General features: G+C 37.3%; 1 protein-coding gene across 1 annotated transcript in view; it reads left to right on the forward strand.

Moving 5' to 3' along the window:
• The window catches only part of IPO8 (importin 8), a 67,686-nt gene that overhangs the window by 13,960 nt on the left and 33,228 nt on the right, over window positions 1-20,498 (forward strand). Inside the window, exons 4-13 of the mRNA XM_035027978.1 lie at window positions 3,159-3,317; window positions 4,601-4,757; window positions 8,242-8,331; window positions 9,503-9,597; window positions 10,207-10,291; window positions 13,640-13,774; window positions 15,404-15,503; window positions 18,604-18,680; window positions 18,945-19,061; window positions 19,500-19,589. Of these exons, the coding sequence (XP_034883869.1) occupies window positions 3,159-3,317; window positions 4,601-4,757; window positions 8,242-8,331; window positions 9,503-9,597; window positions 10,207-10,291; window positions 13,640-13,774; window positions 15,404-15,503; window positions 18,604-18,680; window positions 18,945-19,061; window positions 19,500-19,589 (1,105 nt within the window). The remainder of the gene's footprint in view (window positions 1-3,158; window positions 3,318-4,600; window positions 4,758-8,241; window positions 8,332-9,502; window positions 9,598-10,206; window positions 10,292-13,639; window positions 13,775-15,403; window positions 15,504-18,603; window positions 18,681-18,944; window positions 19,062-19,499; window positions 19,590-20,498) is intronic.

The raw sequence follows: 20,498 nt of genomic DNA on the forward strand, positions 1-20,498 counted from the left end.
AAGGCAGTCGCTTAACCAACTGAGCCACCCAGGCGCCCCAAAAAATACTGTTTTACTTATTTGTCTTTGCATTTGTAATTCTTTGCCTCAGAATATTTTGGAAAAGATTAGGTGCCGTAAGTTGCCAATAAAGACTTAAGGCAAAAATCAAACTTAACTAAAATTATATAAATCCCTGCTATATAAATAACCTATGTTCTTAGTTATGATCTCTTTACTTTTTACCATCTGCTTTTTCCCCCCAGTACAGGGAAATTGACTCCTGGCAGTTTTAACCTACCACTTTTCTTTATACTTTACCTATCTTTTCATTCATTTTTTTATGAACTGAGTATCTTTTTCTTTGGAGAAGACATGATAGAGTAGGGATAAGCTAGAACACTGGCTCCGGTTTTTAAAATTCAGGTTAGATGCCGAAGGGCAGCACTGTCCAATAGACCTTTCTGTGATGCTGGAGATTTTCTGCATCCACCCTGTCCAGTGTTTAGCCACGTGACATACATGGCTATTGAGTACTGGAATGTGGCTACGGAAACTGAGGAACTGGATTTTTAATCTAATGTTGGTTAAAGTGTGCACATAACGGTAGCGGCTTTCCCCCTTACACCGCAGAGCTGCAGAGTCATAAACAGTTTGCAGTTTTATTTTTTTATTTTATTTTATTTTTTAAAGATTTTAGTTATTTGACAGAGAGAGAGAGACAGCGAGAGAGAGGGAGCACAAGCAGGGGGAGCGGGAGAGGGAGAAGCAGGCTTCCCGCGGAGCAGGGAGCCCCATGCGGGGCTCGATCCCAGGATCTGCAATCATGACCTGAGCCGAAGGCAGATGCTTAACAGCTGAGCCACCCAGGAGCCCTAACAGTTTGTGGTTTTAAAATAGGAAACACAGATTCTTTTCCATGTGAGCTAGTAATTAGATTTCTGTTGAAAACGGAGGAGGGAAAGAGGTGAAACTGAGGTAGGGGAATGAAATTGTTTACCACCAAGAGATGAGATAATAACTTTATCCCTGAGTGTCTAACGTGTCATAAGCGGTAGGAATAGGGAAGAAAGTGTGAGGGGAACAGCGAGGAAGGAGAACAAACATTGAACTCCTCTTCGTGTAGTTCCTTTGTTAGTTAAGAGGAGAAAGGACGTGTACTGGTGAAAGAAAATCCCCGTTGGTCTCGGTGGGTGCCCACGTGCCAGCCTGGCAATGGCTCCCCTCTGACACCATCGTGTGTCCGAGTCTTGTCCGAGTCTTTACACTTTCAGTTGTTTCTGAATCTTGTGATGCTCCTACAGTAACATATGGAAGGATGGCTGCTCATAGCCATCCCTTTGCTTGCTTGGAATAAGAAGAGATTGGGAGGTCTTCTGAGGATGAAATTTGAAAAAAATGAGAAGTTTCAGTTTTATTGCACACAGATAGGACGGATTTATTGTTCAGGAACAACTGCTGGTGGTACAAGAGGAGACTTTTTATCATAATACAGTTGCTTCTTGTATGTCCTGAAGGCTTAATCGTAATCACTCTTGAAGAACTCTTCTCAAAGTTCATTTAAGAGTATGGCCAAGGAAATTTTTCAAATGGATTTGGTAACAGAAAGAAAAGGCATTATTTTGTGTGTTTCATTTCAGCGAATGCAAGTTATTAGCCAACTGAACACACACCTTTTCTTTCTTTTTTTTTTTTTTGGCATTATGGAATCCTGATTTAGCCAGGTTCACTTTCTAACCATTTGCAAACAGCCATATAAGGACATATTGATAGTTTGTGGAAGAGAAATTTTTTTCCTCATTTTTTTTTTTCCCCAATCCCAATTACAGTAGGGATCCCATTGAGGAAATGGTTACTGACATAAATGTTATGAGATCACATCTTTTATTAACTTTGTGGTTTTATTAAAGAGAAGTCTCTGTGTTTTAGGTCTTTCTTACTGCTTTTTTTCTTTATTTCTTTACAAATAACTTAGCTTTCCTCTTCAAGAATTGCCAGCTAATACTTGTTTCTTATTCTAAAAGACAAACATTACTGTCTTAGGAAGCTTTGATAGGGGCAACATATTGTGTTGGCTCTTTACTGGTAATGGTTGGCTCAAGCTCATAGAGATGCTTCCCACTGTTGTATCAGCCTCCGTTTTACGTACTTTGACTATTCTTCGGCTAAGTTTTTCCAGTTGAAATGACACAATACTTTGTTTTGTTTCCCCCTTAGGAAATGATAACTAAAATACAAAAGGTAACTATGTGGGAAATTTTGCAGCACAGTGGTGTGTTCATTCTTTGTTCTTTTGGAAAAGTTTTAAATGAATTTTTATTTTTAAATTCTTTTTTCCCTCCAAGGCTGTATTTAGGATAATCCCGTTTCAAAGTTTTCATTCATTATAGGAAATGACCCATTCTTTTTTTTTTTTAAAGATTTTATTTATTTATCTGAGACAGAGAGAATGAGAGACAGAGAGCATGAGAGGGAGGAGGGTCAGAGGGAGAAGCAGACTCCCTGCCGAGCAAGGAGCCCGATGCGGGACTCGATCCAGGGACTCCAGGATCATGACCTGAGCTAAAGGCAGTCGCTTAACCAACTGAGCCACTCAGGCGCCCCCCCCTTTTTGTATTTTATTTTATTTATTTGAAAGAGAGAGAATGAGAGAGCATGAGAGGGGGAGGGTCAGAGGGAGAAGCAGACTCCCCGCCGAGCAGGGAGCCCAATTCGGGACTCGATCCCGGGACTCCAGGACCATGACCGGAGCCGAAGGCAGTCGCTTAACCGACTGAGCCACCCAGGCGCCCTATTTATTCATTTATTTGAGAGAGTGAGAGAGAGAGAGAGCATGAGAGGGGGGAGGGTCAGAGGGAGAAGCAGACTCCCCGCCGAGCAGGGAGCCCGATGCGGGACTCGATCCTGGGACTCCAGGATCATGACCTGAGCCGAAGGCAGTCGCTTAACCGACTGAGCCACCCAGGCGCCCGACCCATTCTTTTTATTTTCAGTAAGTGGAGCTACTGAGGAGGTTTTTCTTTATAGGAGTGTTCTTTTTTTTCCCCTGCCCGAGATATGTAACTATATAATACAGGTAAATAGAGGCTAGAGTGCTTTTGTGTAAATATTAGAGGTGTTTGAAATCTGATATTTATAACCACTTAGATTTTGGACTTTTTTTCCCCCCCACCTTACAGAGTCCAGTTAACAATGTGTCTCCGTGCCATCATTAAATATGATTTCCCTGGTCACTGGCCAGCAGTAGTCGACAAGATAGACTATTACTTGCAATCACAGAGCAGTGGAAGCTGGCTTGGCAGTTTATTGTGTCTGTATCAACTGGTGAAGACATATGAGTAAGTTGATTTCTATTGGCTGAAGATACCAGCCTTGTGTTACTTAGAATTAAATTGCATAGAGAGGTCCTGCTGTATGGGTGTTCTGCAAAATCAGGTTAGTTTGGGAAATGTTGGGTTAAGCACGTCAAACATGTTTATTTACTATAGTTATTCAGAGAACCTTTAATCTGCTAAAGTACATTGCTAATCTCTAAGGCAGTGATAAGATATGCAGTGTTTCTTGAATTTATTTGCCAGTTTCAGAGGCCCATTTATTAACAGCTTTCCTTGGAAACTCATATAGAGGTACCTTAATATTTAAGTTCTTCAAGTGAGCACATTATTAAGTAAACCAAACATTTAACTTTTTGGATGCAGGGTAGAAAATGTTAAAGTTTCCTTGCTAGCGATGTTCTTTTCCATGAAAGTTGCTCGGGAGGTAGGAGACTAGTGAGCGTCACATTTAATAGCATTGCTTTCTGGTTTCTAGGAGGGTTGCTCCTTATGCATGCAGTCTTGTAGTTTTCCTTTTAAAAAGCGAGTTAGTTCAGACTCTGTAGAGTTTTTAGAAGATATTTGAGACTTGGAGCAATTGAAGTAATCTAAGAGCACCTAAGTTTGCAAACTATTTTTAACATTTCAATTTAGCATATTATAAGAAGAAATTTTTTCCCTACATTATTTGTTATATGATAGGAATGTCTATTTATTTTTTTAATTTTTTAAAATTTATTATTTAAAAAAAATTTTTTTTTTAAGATTTTATTTATTTGCGAGAGAGAGAATGAGAGGCAGAGAGCATGAGGAGGGTCAGAGGGAGAAGCAGACTCCCTGCTGAGCAGGAAGCCCGATGCGGGACTCGATCCCGGAACTCCAGGATCATGACCTAAGCCGAAGGCTGTCGCTTAACCAACTGAGCCACCCAGGCGCCCAGGAATGTCTATTTAAACAAGCATATCAACTTGTGTTTTATAGGAAGAATTGTGGTATGATGAAAATTAATTTAAGTAGTAGAAAAAAATCACCTAGGAAATTTGCAAACTAGTCTAGAATTCTTTGAAATCAATTTAACCCTTTCTAGAAAGATTTTAGATTTCTCTGCCTAAAGGAGGGATGTGCTTTTTCAGTTTCTTTCAAGTTTATTCTGACAATCCAAACAGAAAATGTAAGCCACTGTTTTTGGAATGTTTTTGTTTCGTTAGCTGTATCTAGTTTAAAAAAATTTTTTTTTCATTCATTATTTATAGTTCTTTTGTAGGGGGAGAAATTATTTTTTTCTCTTTTTGTCTTTGCTCATGTAGATATAAGAAAGCAGAGGAAAGAGAGCCTCTTATAGCAGCAATGCAAATATTTCTGCCTCGTATTCAGCAACAAATCATGCAGCTCCTTCCTGATTCCTCACATTATTCTGTTTTACTACAAAAGCAGATTCTGAAAATCTTTTATGCACTTGTTCAGGTAAGTTTCTGTTGCAGAAGATAAATATGGGACCTTGTATTTCTGCCTGATATATGGAAAGTGTGTATTATGTGTAAGTTATTGTTAAAAATTATTATATATTCTCACATGTATTTCTTTAAAAAAAATCCTATGGGGGGAAAATCCTATGGCAGAACAAGCTCACAGAAATCAACTTTATTGTCCAAATTTATCTTAGTGGCAGAGCTGAGATTCACTGACTGTGCCTTTCACTCCAGTGTCTGAAGTGCTGGATGAGGGAGAACCAGAGTAATTAACTGCCTGTGATTACTTGACTAATCTGTCGGTAGCGTTCTGCCTGTTGATAAGTTAGGATTATAGGAGAAGGGGAAGGAAAAGAAGAGGGTCCCTCTTTTACTGGGAAATCATACTGATGACAGTTTTTTTGTAATTTGACCCAATTTAAAGCTAACAAAGATTTAGTGCCTTACTTTCCTTCATTTAAAATACTTCCTTTTTCTGGGCGCCTGGGTGGCTCAGTCGTTAAGCGTCTACCTTCAGCTCAGGTCATGATCCCAGGGTCCTGGGATCGAGTCCCACATCGGGCTCCCTGCTCAGCGGGAAGCCTACTTCTCCCTCTTCCACTCCCCCTGCTTGTGTTCCCTCTCTTGCTGTCTCTCTCTCTATTGAAAAATAAGTAAAATCTTAAAAAAAAAAAAACAAAACACTTCCTTTTCTTATCTGAAAGTTATAAAGAATATTAATATGAGAGTCTAAAAAATAATTAGAAGAGGACAGAGATGGAATGTTTTAAATATAAAAGTATTTAAAATGTAATCCTTGAAAGATTTGGATAAATTATTTAGATCTGGGTGGAGGAAGAACAATTGTTGTCAGTCTGTAAAGTGTTTGATGATGAATGAGTCAAACCTCTGTTACATGCTTTTTTATTAGATCAATCATGCGAGAGGGTAGTGTTGTCAAGCTAGAGAGCCAAGACGTTGGATTTGTTCTTGGCTTCATGTCCCTTAGGTACTTTTGTAGTGTTTCAGAATATTTCACTTCAATAAAGATTTATATTTTTAGACTCCTCTTTTAAACTTTTTTTTTTTAAGATTTATTTATTTTAGAGAGAGGGAGACAGTGAGAGAGAGTGGGGGGGGAGGAGCAGGAGGGAGAAGGAGAGAGAGAATCTCAAGCAGGCTCCACACTCAGCATGGAGTCCGATGCGAGGCTTGATCTCACCACCCTGAGATCAAGACCTGAGTTGAAACCAGGAGTAGGACGCTCAACTGACTGTATCACCCAGACACCTCATCTTTTAAACTTTTAATAGAGGATGGTCTGAGGTAATTTTTTTTTTCTTTCAGCTTAGCAGGGAGAGGGAAGGGGAAGGAGCTAAACCTGAGGAGAGAAGAAGCTAGGATACTAGGAAACTATATTCTACCCCCCCGCCCCCCCGCCCTTTTTAAAAAGTAGTAGGGAAGGAAGATATATGGTGCCTTTGGCTTTTTATTAAAGCAGTGTTCAGAATTTTTCCTCAGGACAATCACTTTACTCAGAGGCATAAACATTTTTTATTCAGTGAGATGTTTGGCAATTAGATATAGTAATATCCCATTTATACAAAGGCTAGACTTCCCCTTCCCATCAGGAGAAGCATAGTAGGAATCAGGAAGTGAGACAGAGGCTCATGAAATAATTTTCCTAAAGCCTCCACCTCTGTTTGATTTCCTACGAGGGCAAAATCTAAAATGTTTTCTCTCAACAAATGCTGCTACAAACCTAAAAAACCAGTGCAGAACCTCAACATTTTTAATCGTTTTGGTGATCTATTATATGCTACCAAAGTAATATGCTCCCTCTGGGAATCCTGGAAGCAAAAATTTAGGCAGCTTTAAGAGGCATGATACAATAATAGCGTAAGTAAAAAGTTAATGTCTGGTAATTTAGGAAGAGGCAGAAAAGTTCATTTTAAAAAGCATGATACAGGGGCGCCTGGGTGGCTCAGATGGTTAAGCGTCTGCCTTTGGCTCGGGTCATGATCCCAGGGTCCTGGGATCGAGCCCCACATCCGGCTCCCTGCTCAGTGGGGAATCTGCTTCTCCCTCTCCCTCTGCCTCTCCCCCTGCTCATGCTTGCTCTCTCTCTGTATCTCTGTGTCTCAAATGAATAAATAAAATCTTTAAAAAAAAAAAAAGCATGACACAATTGGCTTTGTCTAAGTAGCATTTATTAAATGTTTATTGTGTACAGGGCACATAGATGTTCCATATATACTTCAGAATTCAGTTTGTCCAGAAGTGAACTCCTCGTCATTCACCCATTAACCCAGAATCTGTCCCTCCTCTGCTCCCTATCTCAAGCCCGAACAACTCCCCATTGCACTGCAACTGGGAACTTCTTAACATAGCCTATAGCCCTCATCTCTCTACCTTATCTTTTACCATTCTTACCTGTGTACTTTACACTCCGGCCATACTGGAATTCCTTCAGCTTCATGAATAGGTCATGTCCTCTCTCTTTCTGAGCCTCCGAAATTCTGTCTGGAGCACTCTTGTCCTTTATGGCTGGCCAGTTCGTGCTCTTTCTCCAGGTCTCAGCTTGTGTGTAACTTCTAGAAAGATGTCCCTGATACCACCACGCCAGCCTGGATGAGGTGATCCTCTTACGTGTGCCTTTAACAATATTGTACTGTTTTTGTCTGTGTTGTATATCATACCATATTGTAATTCCTTGTTCATATATGTGTTTTCCCCAACTAGTGTGTAAGCTTGGTGAGGACAGAGACTGTGCCTCTTACTTGTCATTATGTCCTTAGCATGTAGCAGGTTTTGGAATGCATGGACGCAGAGGTGCTGCGTCTTACAGGAGTGGAACTCATGGTGTAGCACGGGAGACCCATAGTGATAACAGTAGTTGTGTGATGCTGCAGTGTAGAGAGAGTAACTGAAGAAAATGTTTATGAGGTGAAGATTTTCATTAAAGTGGTTAAAATGAGTTCTCCCTATAAAAAAAGGGTGATTATGGGAGGTGTTGACCTTATTTTAGTAATCGTTTCACTATATATACGTGTGTGTGTGTATCAGATTATCACATTGCATATCTTATGCTCACACAATGTTATGTCAATGGTATCTCAATAAAGCTGGGAAAAAAGTGGTTACAATGAAAATCTTGACACACAAAGGGGTAAATGGTAAAAATCACTTTTCTAGAATCTCATGCTGAATAGATGAAACTTTACTGTATTAAAGTTTTTTTTATTTAAACAAATAGCCCAGAGAAAACAGTTCATGGCATGCATATTTCACATATCCCTAGATTTTCAAAATTTTAATTTATTTGCATATGTTTATAGATCTATTTTAAGTTAAATTTTAGGTTAAGCCATATGAGATTACTATTTTCATGGTCAAATGTTAGCCATTTCATTTATTTGAACCTTTGAATATAGATGAAATTGCTGGCTTTTTTGGAGAGGAGGAATTATTGTTTGATGATGATGTTCTTCTGTTTTCAGTATGCATTGCCTCTTCAACTAGTGAATAACCAAACCATGACTGCGTGGATGGAGATCTTTCGAACTATTATTGACAGGACGGTTCCTCCTGTAAGAAAGGGCTTCTTGTTGAGAAAAATTGGGAAAACTTGGGTTTGGGATTTTTATGGTAGACTGATTTATTATCCTGGCTTGCTATTTGGAAAAAAATTACTATTGTAATAAAAATAGTAATACATACTCATTTTTATAAAGTTCAGATAAGCAAAATTAATAAAATAACTATATTTAATCTTACTAAAGATGATAAAAACCATTTTTAAAACTTGGTATTTATTCTTTTGGCCTTTTTTTCCCTCTGAGTCTATATATAGCCACATTTCATTTATAAAAATTTATATATTAAATATAAAAATATTCAGGTCCTGTTTTGAAATTTTCACTTAAAATCTCTTATAAATATTTTTTATGATTACGAATGTTTTTAAACTGTCATTTTTATGGAGTGTTTCATTTGCTGGACATTTAGGTGGCTTTAGGGTGTTAGTGTAACTATAAGGATGTAGTTAAATTTTTATGCATATACATGATTATTTTCTTTGGATAAACTCCTAGAAGTGTTTAGGGCTTTGACAAATCTTGTAAAGTGCTCTCCAGAAACATTGCCCTGGCTTATACTTTAATAAGTAGGGACTTATTCTTAAGTTTGCCAGTTTGATAGATGAAAGATGGTGTCTCGTTTTTATCTGTAATAACAATGATGCTATATGTCTCTTATCAAATTAACTCAATAATTACTCAAAATAACTAAATTAAAGTACATATTTTTAAATTTAAGCTTGTCTTCAAATGTGCAGTATTCTTTCTTCCGTACATTGGGACAAATTATACTGAGGTTTACTTTATATACAAAATGCACAGAACTTAGGGAACAGATCAGTGAATTTTGACAAACACACACCTGTGTTACTATTACTCAGATCAAGATATAAAACCTTTCTGTCGTCCCAGAGCTTCCTCAAGGGACATGGTGTTTTGTATTTTGTTTTCCACTTATTTGGGCCTTTTGAAGATAGGAGATAAATGTGAACAACAGCATTAGTTGGTTGAAATTTGCTTTGCTTATTTAATTCCTATGTAGCAATCTGTCAGTAGGAATCTGCATTTGCAATCTAAACTCACATTTAGTATTATTTAATCTATAACAAGATTTATTCTGCCTTTGTTGTTTGCATAAACCTTTTTATTCAGAAATTTAATCTGGGTGTTTCTGTCCTCTTAGGAGACTCTGCAGATTGATGAGGATGATAGACCGGAACTAGTCTGGTGGAAGTGTAAGAAATGGGCACTGCATATTGTAGCTCGTCTCTTCGAACGGTAATTGTTTATTAGATTTACGATCTTATGATCAATACCTCAGCATTGGATATAATAAAACTGGATGGGTCTTTTGATGCTCCACAGTAGATCATTATTTGTCTTTAAAAGCCATAGTGGGGCAAAAAAAAAAAAAAGTCACCCTCCTTTTTAAGGTAGGCTTAACTGTATGTTGGCTTTGAGATCATAATGATGTGGACAGTCTTCTCTGGATCTTTCTGTTCTTCTGTGAGAAAAAAATGGAGACATGACATTGTTTAGCTCATTGGAAATATGTAGGAATTGTACAAGAAGGTGCATGGCTACTCAGCTCCATAGGAAAGTTAGTCAAATTGAATTATAGAAACATTTATTAAAAAAAAGTCAGATATAACATTTTTATTTGTAATATGTGCCCTTTAGAAACTCTTGGTTAAGTAGGTGGAAGCCTCTGTCTGAAATTTTAAGTATGGCCCGGAACCTAAGTACAAGCTCATCATGATTTCATCTTGGGGCTTGTGGAAAAGGGGAAAGTGTTAGTTTTCTGCCCAAATAGATCTTTCAGCAAGGGACTGTATTTAAACTAGTGAGCATGCTTTGTTTTAAAACATTTTCTCTTTGTATTTTAAGATATGGAAGCCCAGGAAATGTCACAAAAGAATACTTTGAATTTTCTGAATTCTTTTTGAAAACCTATGCGGTGGGAATTCAGCAGGTAATAAATGTATGCTTTTTAAATGGAAATGCTTATTATTGAAAGTAGTTAAGTTGGGGCACCTCGGTGTTGCAGTCAGTTAAGCGTCTGCCTTTGGCTCAGGTCATGCTCCTGGAGTCCCCGGATTGAGCCCCTATCGGGCTCCCTGCTCAGCAGGGAGTCTGCTTCTCTTTCTCTCTCTGCCCCTCTCCCCCGACTTGTGTGCTCTCTTGCACTCTCTCTCTCTCAAATAAATAAATAAAATCTTAAAAAAAAAAGAAAGTTAAGTCCTTTCTATCCATTTAAAAGTAGATTATGAACATATTAATACATTATATATTAATAGGGGATGAAATGGCAGCTCTGGGAATCTAATACAGTGCAATCAGTTTTAAAACCAAATGTCCTAGGGTAGCTTCCACAAGAAGTGTCCTTCCAAACTCTTAGATGCTAGACTCAAACCTTTTTTTATTTTTTTTAAAGATTTTATTTATTTATTTTGAGAGAGCGAGAATGAGAGAGAACACATGAGAGGGGATAGGGTCAGAGGGCAAAGCAGACTCCCTGCCAAGCAGGGAGCCCGATGCGGGACTCGATCCAGGGACTCCAGAATCATGACCTGAGCCGAAGGCAGTCGCCTAACCCAACTGAGCCACCCAGGCGCCCTAGACTCAAACCTTTTAAGCTTGTTGATACTCATGTCACAGTGACCGGTGCTTAGATTGGGTTCTTCTGTTAACTCTCTGACCTCTTATGGGTTTCTTATTCTCTATTCCTTTGATCCTCACCTCTTTGTTCTAAGCTTTTATATCAGAAGATTTATGTAATGAATTGATCTGTTTCAAGAGGGTTGGCGCTCAGAAGTTAAGACCTTCAGCTGAGAACTTACACATTTTTGTGGAAGTTTGGGAACCATTCTGTACAGTGAAAATTAGTTCTTGGGAAATAATCCAAGTTGGTATTAATACTTAAAACCTACAAAGGACATTTGAGTGTGAAGATTGGTTGACCTGTATTGCCATTTAAGTCACATTTTTCTTTATATTTCAACAAATGAAGTTTAATAACTATTCCAGCACTGGCTGTATCAAAACCACAGTGAGGAAGCAAAGATTAATCAAACACGGTAAAAGCCATTAATGATATAGAGGGTGTTTCTAGATTTTTATAAATCTGTGCATATTAGTCTTCTTTATTGTCAGTGATATCAAGTTAAATACTTCAGTGCTGTCATCATAGATGGAATACTTCCTTTTATGGATGATCATTTCTAAAAAAGTACCTCGCAACAATTCAGGAAACTATGGTTGTAATTTTCTCACAGATTATTTTGTTGGTCCGTAAGGCAGTCTGTAGGGAAAATTAGAATAATGATCTATTAATGAACTAATGAAAATTAGTGAATAAAATGACCTGTTCAGCCATTCTCTATGGAAACTAGGATAATCAGGAAGTGGGTCAACTCTGTCTTCTGCTGTTTCCACTGCTGTTACAAGCATCCTGAAGTTGATGCCCTCTTGAAGTGTGCTCAGCCCAGTTTTTCCAGTGCCACCTAAACATATATATGTTGTACATACATACACTTTCAGATTTCATGGCCTTTCATTCATGTCATAAACTATTTGTACCTTGGTTACTTCAGGTATATATTCCTAGTATTTAAAAATTGTTTTCTTATGAAAAAGTGTTCTCCCCTTCACTGTTGTTTCCTCTCCCACCACCTCCACCTTATAGAAGCCACGGCCGGCTTAGGAAGAATCGTGTGCAATAGCATCCACCTGTAGCTTGCCTCGCAGAAAGGGCATCTAAGTGATGGTGGGACTTCTGACAACTTTGATGAACCTGAATTTTACATAACTTGAACTGAATTCATTCTGAGTATATAAATTCTGTACATGTTTTGAAAGAACTCTTATTTATTCAGCAGTTCAGTTTTAAGCTTGCTATAATGACATGCTCTGGGACCAGGAATTGGAAGATTTGGACTTTGTTGTAGTGCTACCTCTGATGGAGGATCCTTGGGACAGTCGCAGCTGCTTTGGGCATGGTTCCTTCCTCATAAATAATTTTTTTTTTAAAATAAGACTTAAAAAATAACTTCAGTTTTGTGTTATGTTTACAAAGACTTTCTGTGGTCTGAGATTACAAAATAAAATTCTTCGATATTTTCTATTTTCTTTATTTTTATTTTTAAAGGTTTTATTTATTTATTTGAGAGAGAGAGAGAGAGCACACGAGAGGGGGGCGGGTCAGAGGGAGAAGCATACTCCCCACTGAGCAGGAGGCCCAATGTGGGACTCGATCCCGGGACTCCAGGATCATGACCTGAGCCAAAGGCAGACGTTTAACTGAGCCACCCAGGCACGCCCCCCCCCTTTTTTTTTAAGATTTTATTTATTTATTTGAGAGAGAGAGAGAGCATAAGCAGGGGGAGGGGCAGAGGGAGAAGCAGGCTCCCCACCAAGCTGGGAGCCTGATGTGGGACCCTGGGATCAGGACCTGAGCCGAAGGCAGACGCTTAACTGACTGAGCCACCCAGGCGCTCCTTTAATATTTTCTTCTAGACATCCTATGCTTTCATTTTTTTGTTGACCTTGCTGAAATAGCTCCCCATCTAGAATTAATTTTGATATGGAGTTGAGTTAGGGAGCCGACTTACTTCTTTTTTTTCGTAGAGCTGATTTGTTGTCCTGATACTATTTTTTGGATAACTTACCACTCCTCTTCCAATTTGAAATTCAACTTTATCAGATATTACAATCTGTTTATGGTGTCTCTTGCTTTGTGGTTGTTTTCAATTTTCACTTAGTGAAGTCTGTTATTATTTCTTTTAATAGGAGTCTTAACTTATTTGAAGAGCTCAATTACATGGAATAGAGTGTAGACTTATTCTGAGTAGTTCCCTAGGTTAGAAGTGGGACAAATGGCTGGAAACTATAGTGAGACACTCTGGAATTCAATATAACATGAACCTATCTAATAATTAAAACTGTCCTAGAGTTTTCTTTCTTTTTTTTTTTTTTAAGATTTTATTTATTTATTCGACAGAGAGATAGCACAAGTAGGCAGAGAGGCAGGCAGAGGGAGAGGGAGAAGCAGGCTCCCCTCTGAGCAGGGAGCCCGATGCGGGACTCGATCCAGGACCCTGGGATCATGACCTGAGCCGAAGGCAGACGCTTAACGACTGAGCCACCCAGGCGGCCCTGTCCTTGAGTATTCTCACAAAATGTTGATTTCCCCCAGAATCTGTTTTTTTTTTTTTTTTAATCTCTGTGGATTGTGGGTTTTATGTCATATCTAAAATGCCCCTCCCCTTAACCTTAAAATTATTTATGTTCTCCTGAACTTTTTCCCCCTCTTTTCCTGTAGGTACTACTAAAAATTTTAGACCAATATAGACAGAAAGAGTATGTAGCCCCCCGTGTTCTTCAGCAAGCATTCAACTATCTTAATCAAGGGATTGTTCATTCTGTCACCTGGAAGCAGATGAAGCCACACATACAGGTTAGTGTCGGGGAGTGACTCTCCAAGATTTTTCTCTGGTTAAGCTAGGTTCTCCAGACAAAGTAGGTTACTAATCCTATATTATATATTTAATATATTTTTATTGCCATGAATAATTTCAAATGCATGCAGTCTTATATCTGATATGACAGGCTTGGGAATTTAAGTATTTGAGAAGAGTGAGGCCTTCAAGTTTAATGAGTTGTAAGACCTGGATTCACTTGGTCTTGCTTGGAGTCTCATTTAGCCTCAGTTTCTTTTCTGTTCAGTCAGGTAATATTTTTCTGTCCTTCTTATCTAAAGGTTGCTAGGCTCAAATTGGTATTTTATGTGATAACATTTTGAAAAGAGTCACCAAGACTCTACTAAGGTAGTATTATTTTGCAGGAAATGAAACAAGGTCATTTTCTTTTGTAGGTATGAGCTAACAAGGTTTTTATCTCTCTTTGGGGATTAAATTTGAGGTTTTCTGTTAAATCAGTTGTTTACTTAAAGATAGAATTCAGCATCATTGTTTAATTAAAGAACAAATGAGAATGAAAAATTATTGGCCATTAATAAATGAATTCTTATTTGCATATAGATAATTTTGGATAATTCAAAGATGCTAGGAACTGAATTTTTTCCCCTCTCAAACTAAGAATTCTTAAATTCTATAATCTCTATGATAATATCTAAAAAGGAAAATAAATTCTTTTACTTTGCCTTTGGTGTTCAGGATAGAATTTGTTTAGTGTTACCTTATTACTGGTCTTATAAATGTAATATATTTTGTATTGTTTCTGTGGACATCTTAATAGTATTTGTCTAATCCCCTTGATCAAATAGTGATAGTTTCTTTGCAACTAATAAAGATACCGATTTCATTTTATATACTATGTTGTTACAAATTAAGAGTGGATTTCTTTTCTTATTGCCTTTCGCCTTATTTTTTTACATTGCTGTAATGTAGGAATAAGAAAAGTCCAGTCCCTCAGTTGAATTTTTTCTCCTAGAATTTAATTTGGAATAAGTGAGAAGAGATGATCCTGTTTTTACATATGTAGTTGTTAAAGCACAAACGGGCTTAGTAGAGCTTTAGCAACAGAGTACATAGAGGCTATTAGATATGATTTCTTTTTTTCCCCACCTGAAATCTACATTTCTAGAGTAGGAAATTTTTTTGAAAATGGAAGAGGAAAAGAAATTTTAATATTGCTGGTACATTGACATTTAGGGCCAAAATGGAAATATAAAAATGTTTACAATAAGAAACACAATAGTAAATATAATCTTGGCTTGATATTTATTTTTCTTTCTTAAAGAATTAAGGTGTGTTTAATATTGATTTGTTAGTAAAACTTTATTATCGCCACTGTTGCTTCAAAGAATAGCATTTCCATTCATCTCTTTCACTATACTTCTAATCAGTTATTGTTTAAAAGCAATCTTAAGTTTAACTCTTTCTCCCCTGCTCCCCCAGGCTCTTGCCTTTCCCGTTTTCCCCTCAGCCAGTGCAAGCTTACCACAAAGATTAATATAACAGTCTGGAAAACTAACATCATAAAGCCTGTCAGTAAATACGTTATTAATATTTCCCAAATTTGAATAGCCCATAGCCATTTGTTATTTTGTTTTGTTTTTTCTCAGAATATCTCTGAAGATGTGATTTTTTCTGTGATGTGTTATAAAGATGAGGATGAAGAACTGTGGCAAGAAGATCCATATGAGTACATAAGAATGAAATTTGGTAATCAAGATGATTTTATTCCTCATCAGTTCCTGGATATGTAGAGTAATATAACTAAATTTATATTTTTAAGCCGATTTTATTTGTTAAGTTCCCAAAGTTCTGCATTGCCTGATAAACTCTGAAACTCATGAGAGTTTGATGTTCTATTGAGCCAATGGACTTGAGGCCTTAGCATTTTGACTTTTTTTTTTTTTTTTTTTTTTTAATTCATGAGAGATAGAGAGGCAGAGGCAGAGGGAGAAGCAGGCTCCCCGCGGAGCAGGGAGCCCGATGTGGGACTCGATCCCAGGACTCTGGGATCATGACCTGAGCTGAAGGCAGACGCTTAACCGACTGAGCCACCCAGGCGTCCCAAGACCTTAGCATTTTGATGTTGGAAAGCCGTCTTGTTCATCCCTCTTAGGGGTGCTGAAGCAGTCATGGAACTGTCTACAACTTTTTCTGTTGTGATGCTGATCTGGAGGGACCATCCCTTTCTCTACCTTTTGGGGTACCCATTTGTAGATTGGGTTGTTCGTCGTCTGGGAGATTATTTGGATTTCTGCATATTTTGGGAGCATCCCAATTTAGTATGCCTCTTAATCTTAGTGGCTAAGTATTCCACAAGAGAGTGAGAATATCACTGTGTGACCCTGTTCTCTGGAGGAAGCTTTTCACTTATATCTTTCTGGAAGTTCCTGAACTGTGTAGGTCGCTTGAGTTCATTCCCTTTTATCCTTGGTTTAAACTAATTGCTTCTTGGAACACTCAGGCACTTCACATAGCAGAATGTTACTTGTGTACCTCTTTCTCCTGCAACTTAGTGCTTTTTGAGGGCAGGGACTTTATCTTGTTTACTTGCTTTATTTTGCATTCTCCATCCCTTCTCCACCTCTCCATTCCTCTACTAGTGCTTGGCTCTAGTCTGCCTTCCATAAACGTTAGAATAAATAATCGATAAAACTAGCACTGCCCCCCCGCACGTTGGAGATAGTGAGAACGCAGTGCTTTTCCCTTGTTGCGCCAGGTGTCTCCGGCTACTTGAGTTAAGCCTGCTGGTAGAGATGCTAGATGATTGGGTTATGTTGCTTTTACAGTGCTTTGTATTTGGTATCATTTGATTCAGTAACCGAGGGAGTGCCTCTTCTCTTGGAGACAAAGTACCGGAGAAGCAAATGAAGGAGAAACAATATTTACACATCTGACTTATCCCTCCGTTCTGTTTCCTTTTGAAAATCATTTTACGTATGCATGATTTATTATTTCCCCTTCCTAATGCCTTTGTTTTCCTGGGAGTGGAATGATTAGCCAGTCTTTCTTCTATTTTCAAGGTATTCTTTTAGTGTTTAGTTTGTCTATAATACCTGTGTGTTTTTTGTAACGACCAGAGTATTTGTTTAGTGTTCAGAAAGCTACCATTATTTCACTTACTCTTTATGTCAAATAGGATAGTATCTCAGTTTTTAGAAATATAATAATAAAGAGTTGTGAGTGTTGATTGACAGAATTTGCATTTTATTGATTAAAAGAGAATATGGATAATTCAAGACTGAAGTGCTTTTTTGAAAAAAATCATTTTCTTTTGTGGACTAGGATAAGTGCCTACTATTTGATATGTATATTTTACTTTTGGATAACTATAGGGAAGAACAGTTACACAATTATGTAGTTTTCTTTTTATATTTTTGTCATTTACAATTATTTATATGAATGAAGTATTCTTAATCTAAATGCATTGACATTAATAATGTTTTTAGATTTGGTAGAAACTATGAGAGCGCAGGCTCTTTTTTTTTTTTTTTAAAGATTTTATTTATTTATTTGAGAGAGAGAATGAGATAGAGAGAGCATGAGAGGGGGGAGGGTCAGAGGGAGAGGCAGACTCCCTGCCGAGCAGGGAGCCCGATGTGGGACTCGATCCCAGGACTCCAGGATCATGACCTGAGCCGAAGGCAGTCGCTTAACCAACTGAGCCACCCAGGCGCCCGAGAGCACAGGCTCTTGATGTTAAGACAGTGTGGGTGCAATTCTGTCTTGGTCCCTTACTCATTGTGTGACTGTGGGCAAGCTACTTAGTCTCTGAGATGCACTGTTTTCAGCTATAAAATCAGCAATATTAATAGTGTTGGGAGGATTAAGTCGGTTAATACATGTATACTACCTTCTTTAACTGCTTAGAGTAGAATATAGATGCTTGTCAAATCTTAGCATAGTGCCTGCTAAAGAGTAAGTTCTGGGCACAGTAGGTCATCTCATGAGTATAGTGTCTGGCACTCTACGTGTTAGTTATTAGTATTATTACATTTGTATTTTATATTTTGGCAAAGACTTAGATTTGGTTTTATTTTTCTATTTAAATATGGACATATGAGATACTTTTCAAATATCTGCCTGTTCTGAAATTTGTGAAAATTTTCACGATGTTCAGTGGTGTGTTTTAAATAGGTGTATATTCAATAAATACCCATTGAACACCTGCTGAATCTACCTGTTGACAGAGCCAAACCCTGGCCTAGTAGTCCCCCAAGGCTTTTACACGTGTGGTTTCCTTTGTTTGGAGAGCTTTCTTTAGATTTCCATGTAGAGTTTTCTCCCTCCTTCATTCAATTTCTGCTTAAGTGTTACCCCAACAGAGAATTAAAGAGGCTCTCCCTGACACCGTATTTAAAGTAGCACTCTATATAATGTCACTTTCTTTCTCCTTACCCTATCATACCTATTATGTGTGTATGTGTGTGTATGTGTATAATCTGTTTCTTTCTCTCACCTTGTGATTTCTGTGAGAACCCTTTTTGTTTGTTCTTTGTATCCCTAGAGCCTTGAGCAGTGCCTGGCACATAGTAAGCACTAAATAAATTTTTGTCCTCAGTGAAACAGATATGCCTAATATATATTGTTCTCTTTAATATGATTGTTTAAAAGGACAACATATAGAGTTTGATAAATAATTGTTGTGCATGGGAGCACTGATGATATATCCTTCACCTTTTTATCTGTAAACCAGTGTCGTATATGGGCAGTTTTATTTTTTTGTTTAGGAATAGTGGTCAGTCGGGTTCAAAATCTATAATAAGTAATTGTATTTTTGCTAATGTGGTTTAACCTTTTAAAATCCTAGATATTTTTGAAGATTATGCTTCTCCCACCACAGCAGCCCAGACTCTCTTGTATACTGCTGCAAAGAAAAGAAAAGAGGTATACAGTTAATTCTTTTTAAGTCCAAAATTGAAACATTAGTTATACCCCTACTATTTAAAAAATTATATTATTCATTATAATCTATCACTTGAATGTTTTCCTGTCCTAGTTAGGGAAAAGGGTTGTTTTCTTAATTATAATTGCTTGATAAAACACAATAAAATGGCTTTACTTTTGAAAATTTGTGTATCATACTTAATACTGTAGTAGTAAGGCAGTGAAAGCTCACATAGACTAAAATGGACTCTTCTGTTTCTCTAGGTGTTGCCCAAAATGATGGCATTTTGTTATCAGATCCTAACAGACCCGAACTTTAACCCAAGGAAGAAAGATGGAGCCCTGCATGTGATTGGCTCCCTGGCTGATATTTTATTGAAGGTCAGGCTACTCATAATATAATTTACTTAAGCACAGGCAAATGAGAGAATATGAAAGTTGTGAATAATTTAAAACCTGTGACTGCTTCTGCATAATTGAGTTGACTGTAAACATCCTTTTTTCTGTCACCTGTTTCTTTAATTAAAAAGAAAATTTCACTTGTGTCAGTTTTTCAGTGTGAAACTGTTGCCATATGAAAAAAGGGTACAAAATGACTAGTGTTATTTATTGCTACAAAAATCGATCAGTATCAAATTATATGTAAGGTACTGTTTCTGTCTTGTTTAAAAATATACAGTATGTAGGTCAAATAATTTCATAAAATTGCACATAGAAATATATTAAGCATAAGTCATAATAAACATACTGTATTAGTTTTGATTTTTATATATGAACAAGGCATCACTAAGTTGAAACTTCATTTCTGCTTCCTTACAGAAGAGTTTATTCAAGGACCAAATGGAGTTGTTGCTGCAGAACCATGTATTTCCGTTACTGTTGTCTAACCTGGGCTATCTTCGAGCTAGAGTAAGTTTTCCATATTTCCATTATGTATCTTTTTTTTTTTTTTTTCCATTATGTATCTTAAAGTGTTCATTTGAGGGGCGCCCGGCTAGCTCAGTCAGAAGAGCATGCGACTTGATGTTGGGGTCACATGGGGATTGTGAGTTTGAGCCCCAAACTGGGTGTAGAGATTATTAAAAAAAAAATAAACTTAAAAAAATTTTCATTGGTAAGATAATTATTGAACTAAATATTTTTGGATAAATTGACCTTTTACCATATATTGGGATAAAATGAAGTCAATTAGAATGTCCCTTATGGTCACCCAAGCTAATAAAAAACAAACTAATAAATAAGGGATTTACAGATTTTAATTCCAGCTGCTTTAAATGTTCACCCTAGCCTTACTTGCTGCATTTGTAACACATGCAGGGAGGGGGATAATGTTACAGCAATAATATAATGTAAATTCATAAACTGATTAATTTTCAGTGTCTAAAACAGCATGAAATTCTAGTTTGGCTAAAAACTTGATTAGTATAAATTGTATATTAGGTTGCTATATACGCCTTAGAAAATAATAATCCATTTAAACTTATTCATGTTCTAAGTATATATTACTTCTGAAATCAATATCTTTTATGGAGAAATAAAAATAGAACATTAATTCAAGAGCCTAGTATTTATCTTTATAACTACATCAACACAAAGAATGTCTTGCTATGAAGAACATATGTTAACAATGTCTTACACACAAAAGCATTTTATAAACAGAAGGCAGTGTTCACTGGGGAAGTATTTGGGCACATGCAGATTAGAGGTGCAGAGGGTGTACAAGTATTTTTATAGGTAGGCTCTTGTTTTTGACAGGCTCTATGAATTGTAACTCTCTTGCTAAAAAGTCTGTGGCGATTCAAATTACCGGTAATAGTG

The sequence above is a fragment of the Mirounga leonina genome, unplaced genomic scaffold, assembly GCF_011800145.1.
Source record: "Mirounga leonina isolate KUSES-001 unplaced genomic scaffold, KU_Mleo_1.0 Mir_201, whole genome shotgun sequence".
In the NCBI taxonomy this organism is placed as follows: Eukaryota; Metazoa; Chordata; class Mammalia; order Carnivora; family Phocidae; genus Mirounga; species Mirounga leonina.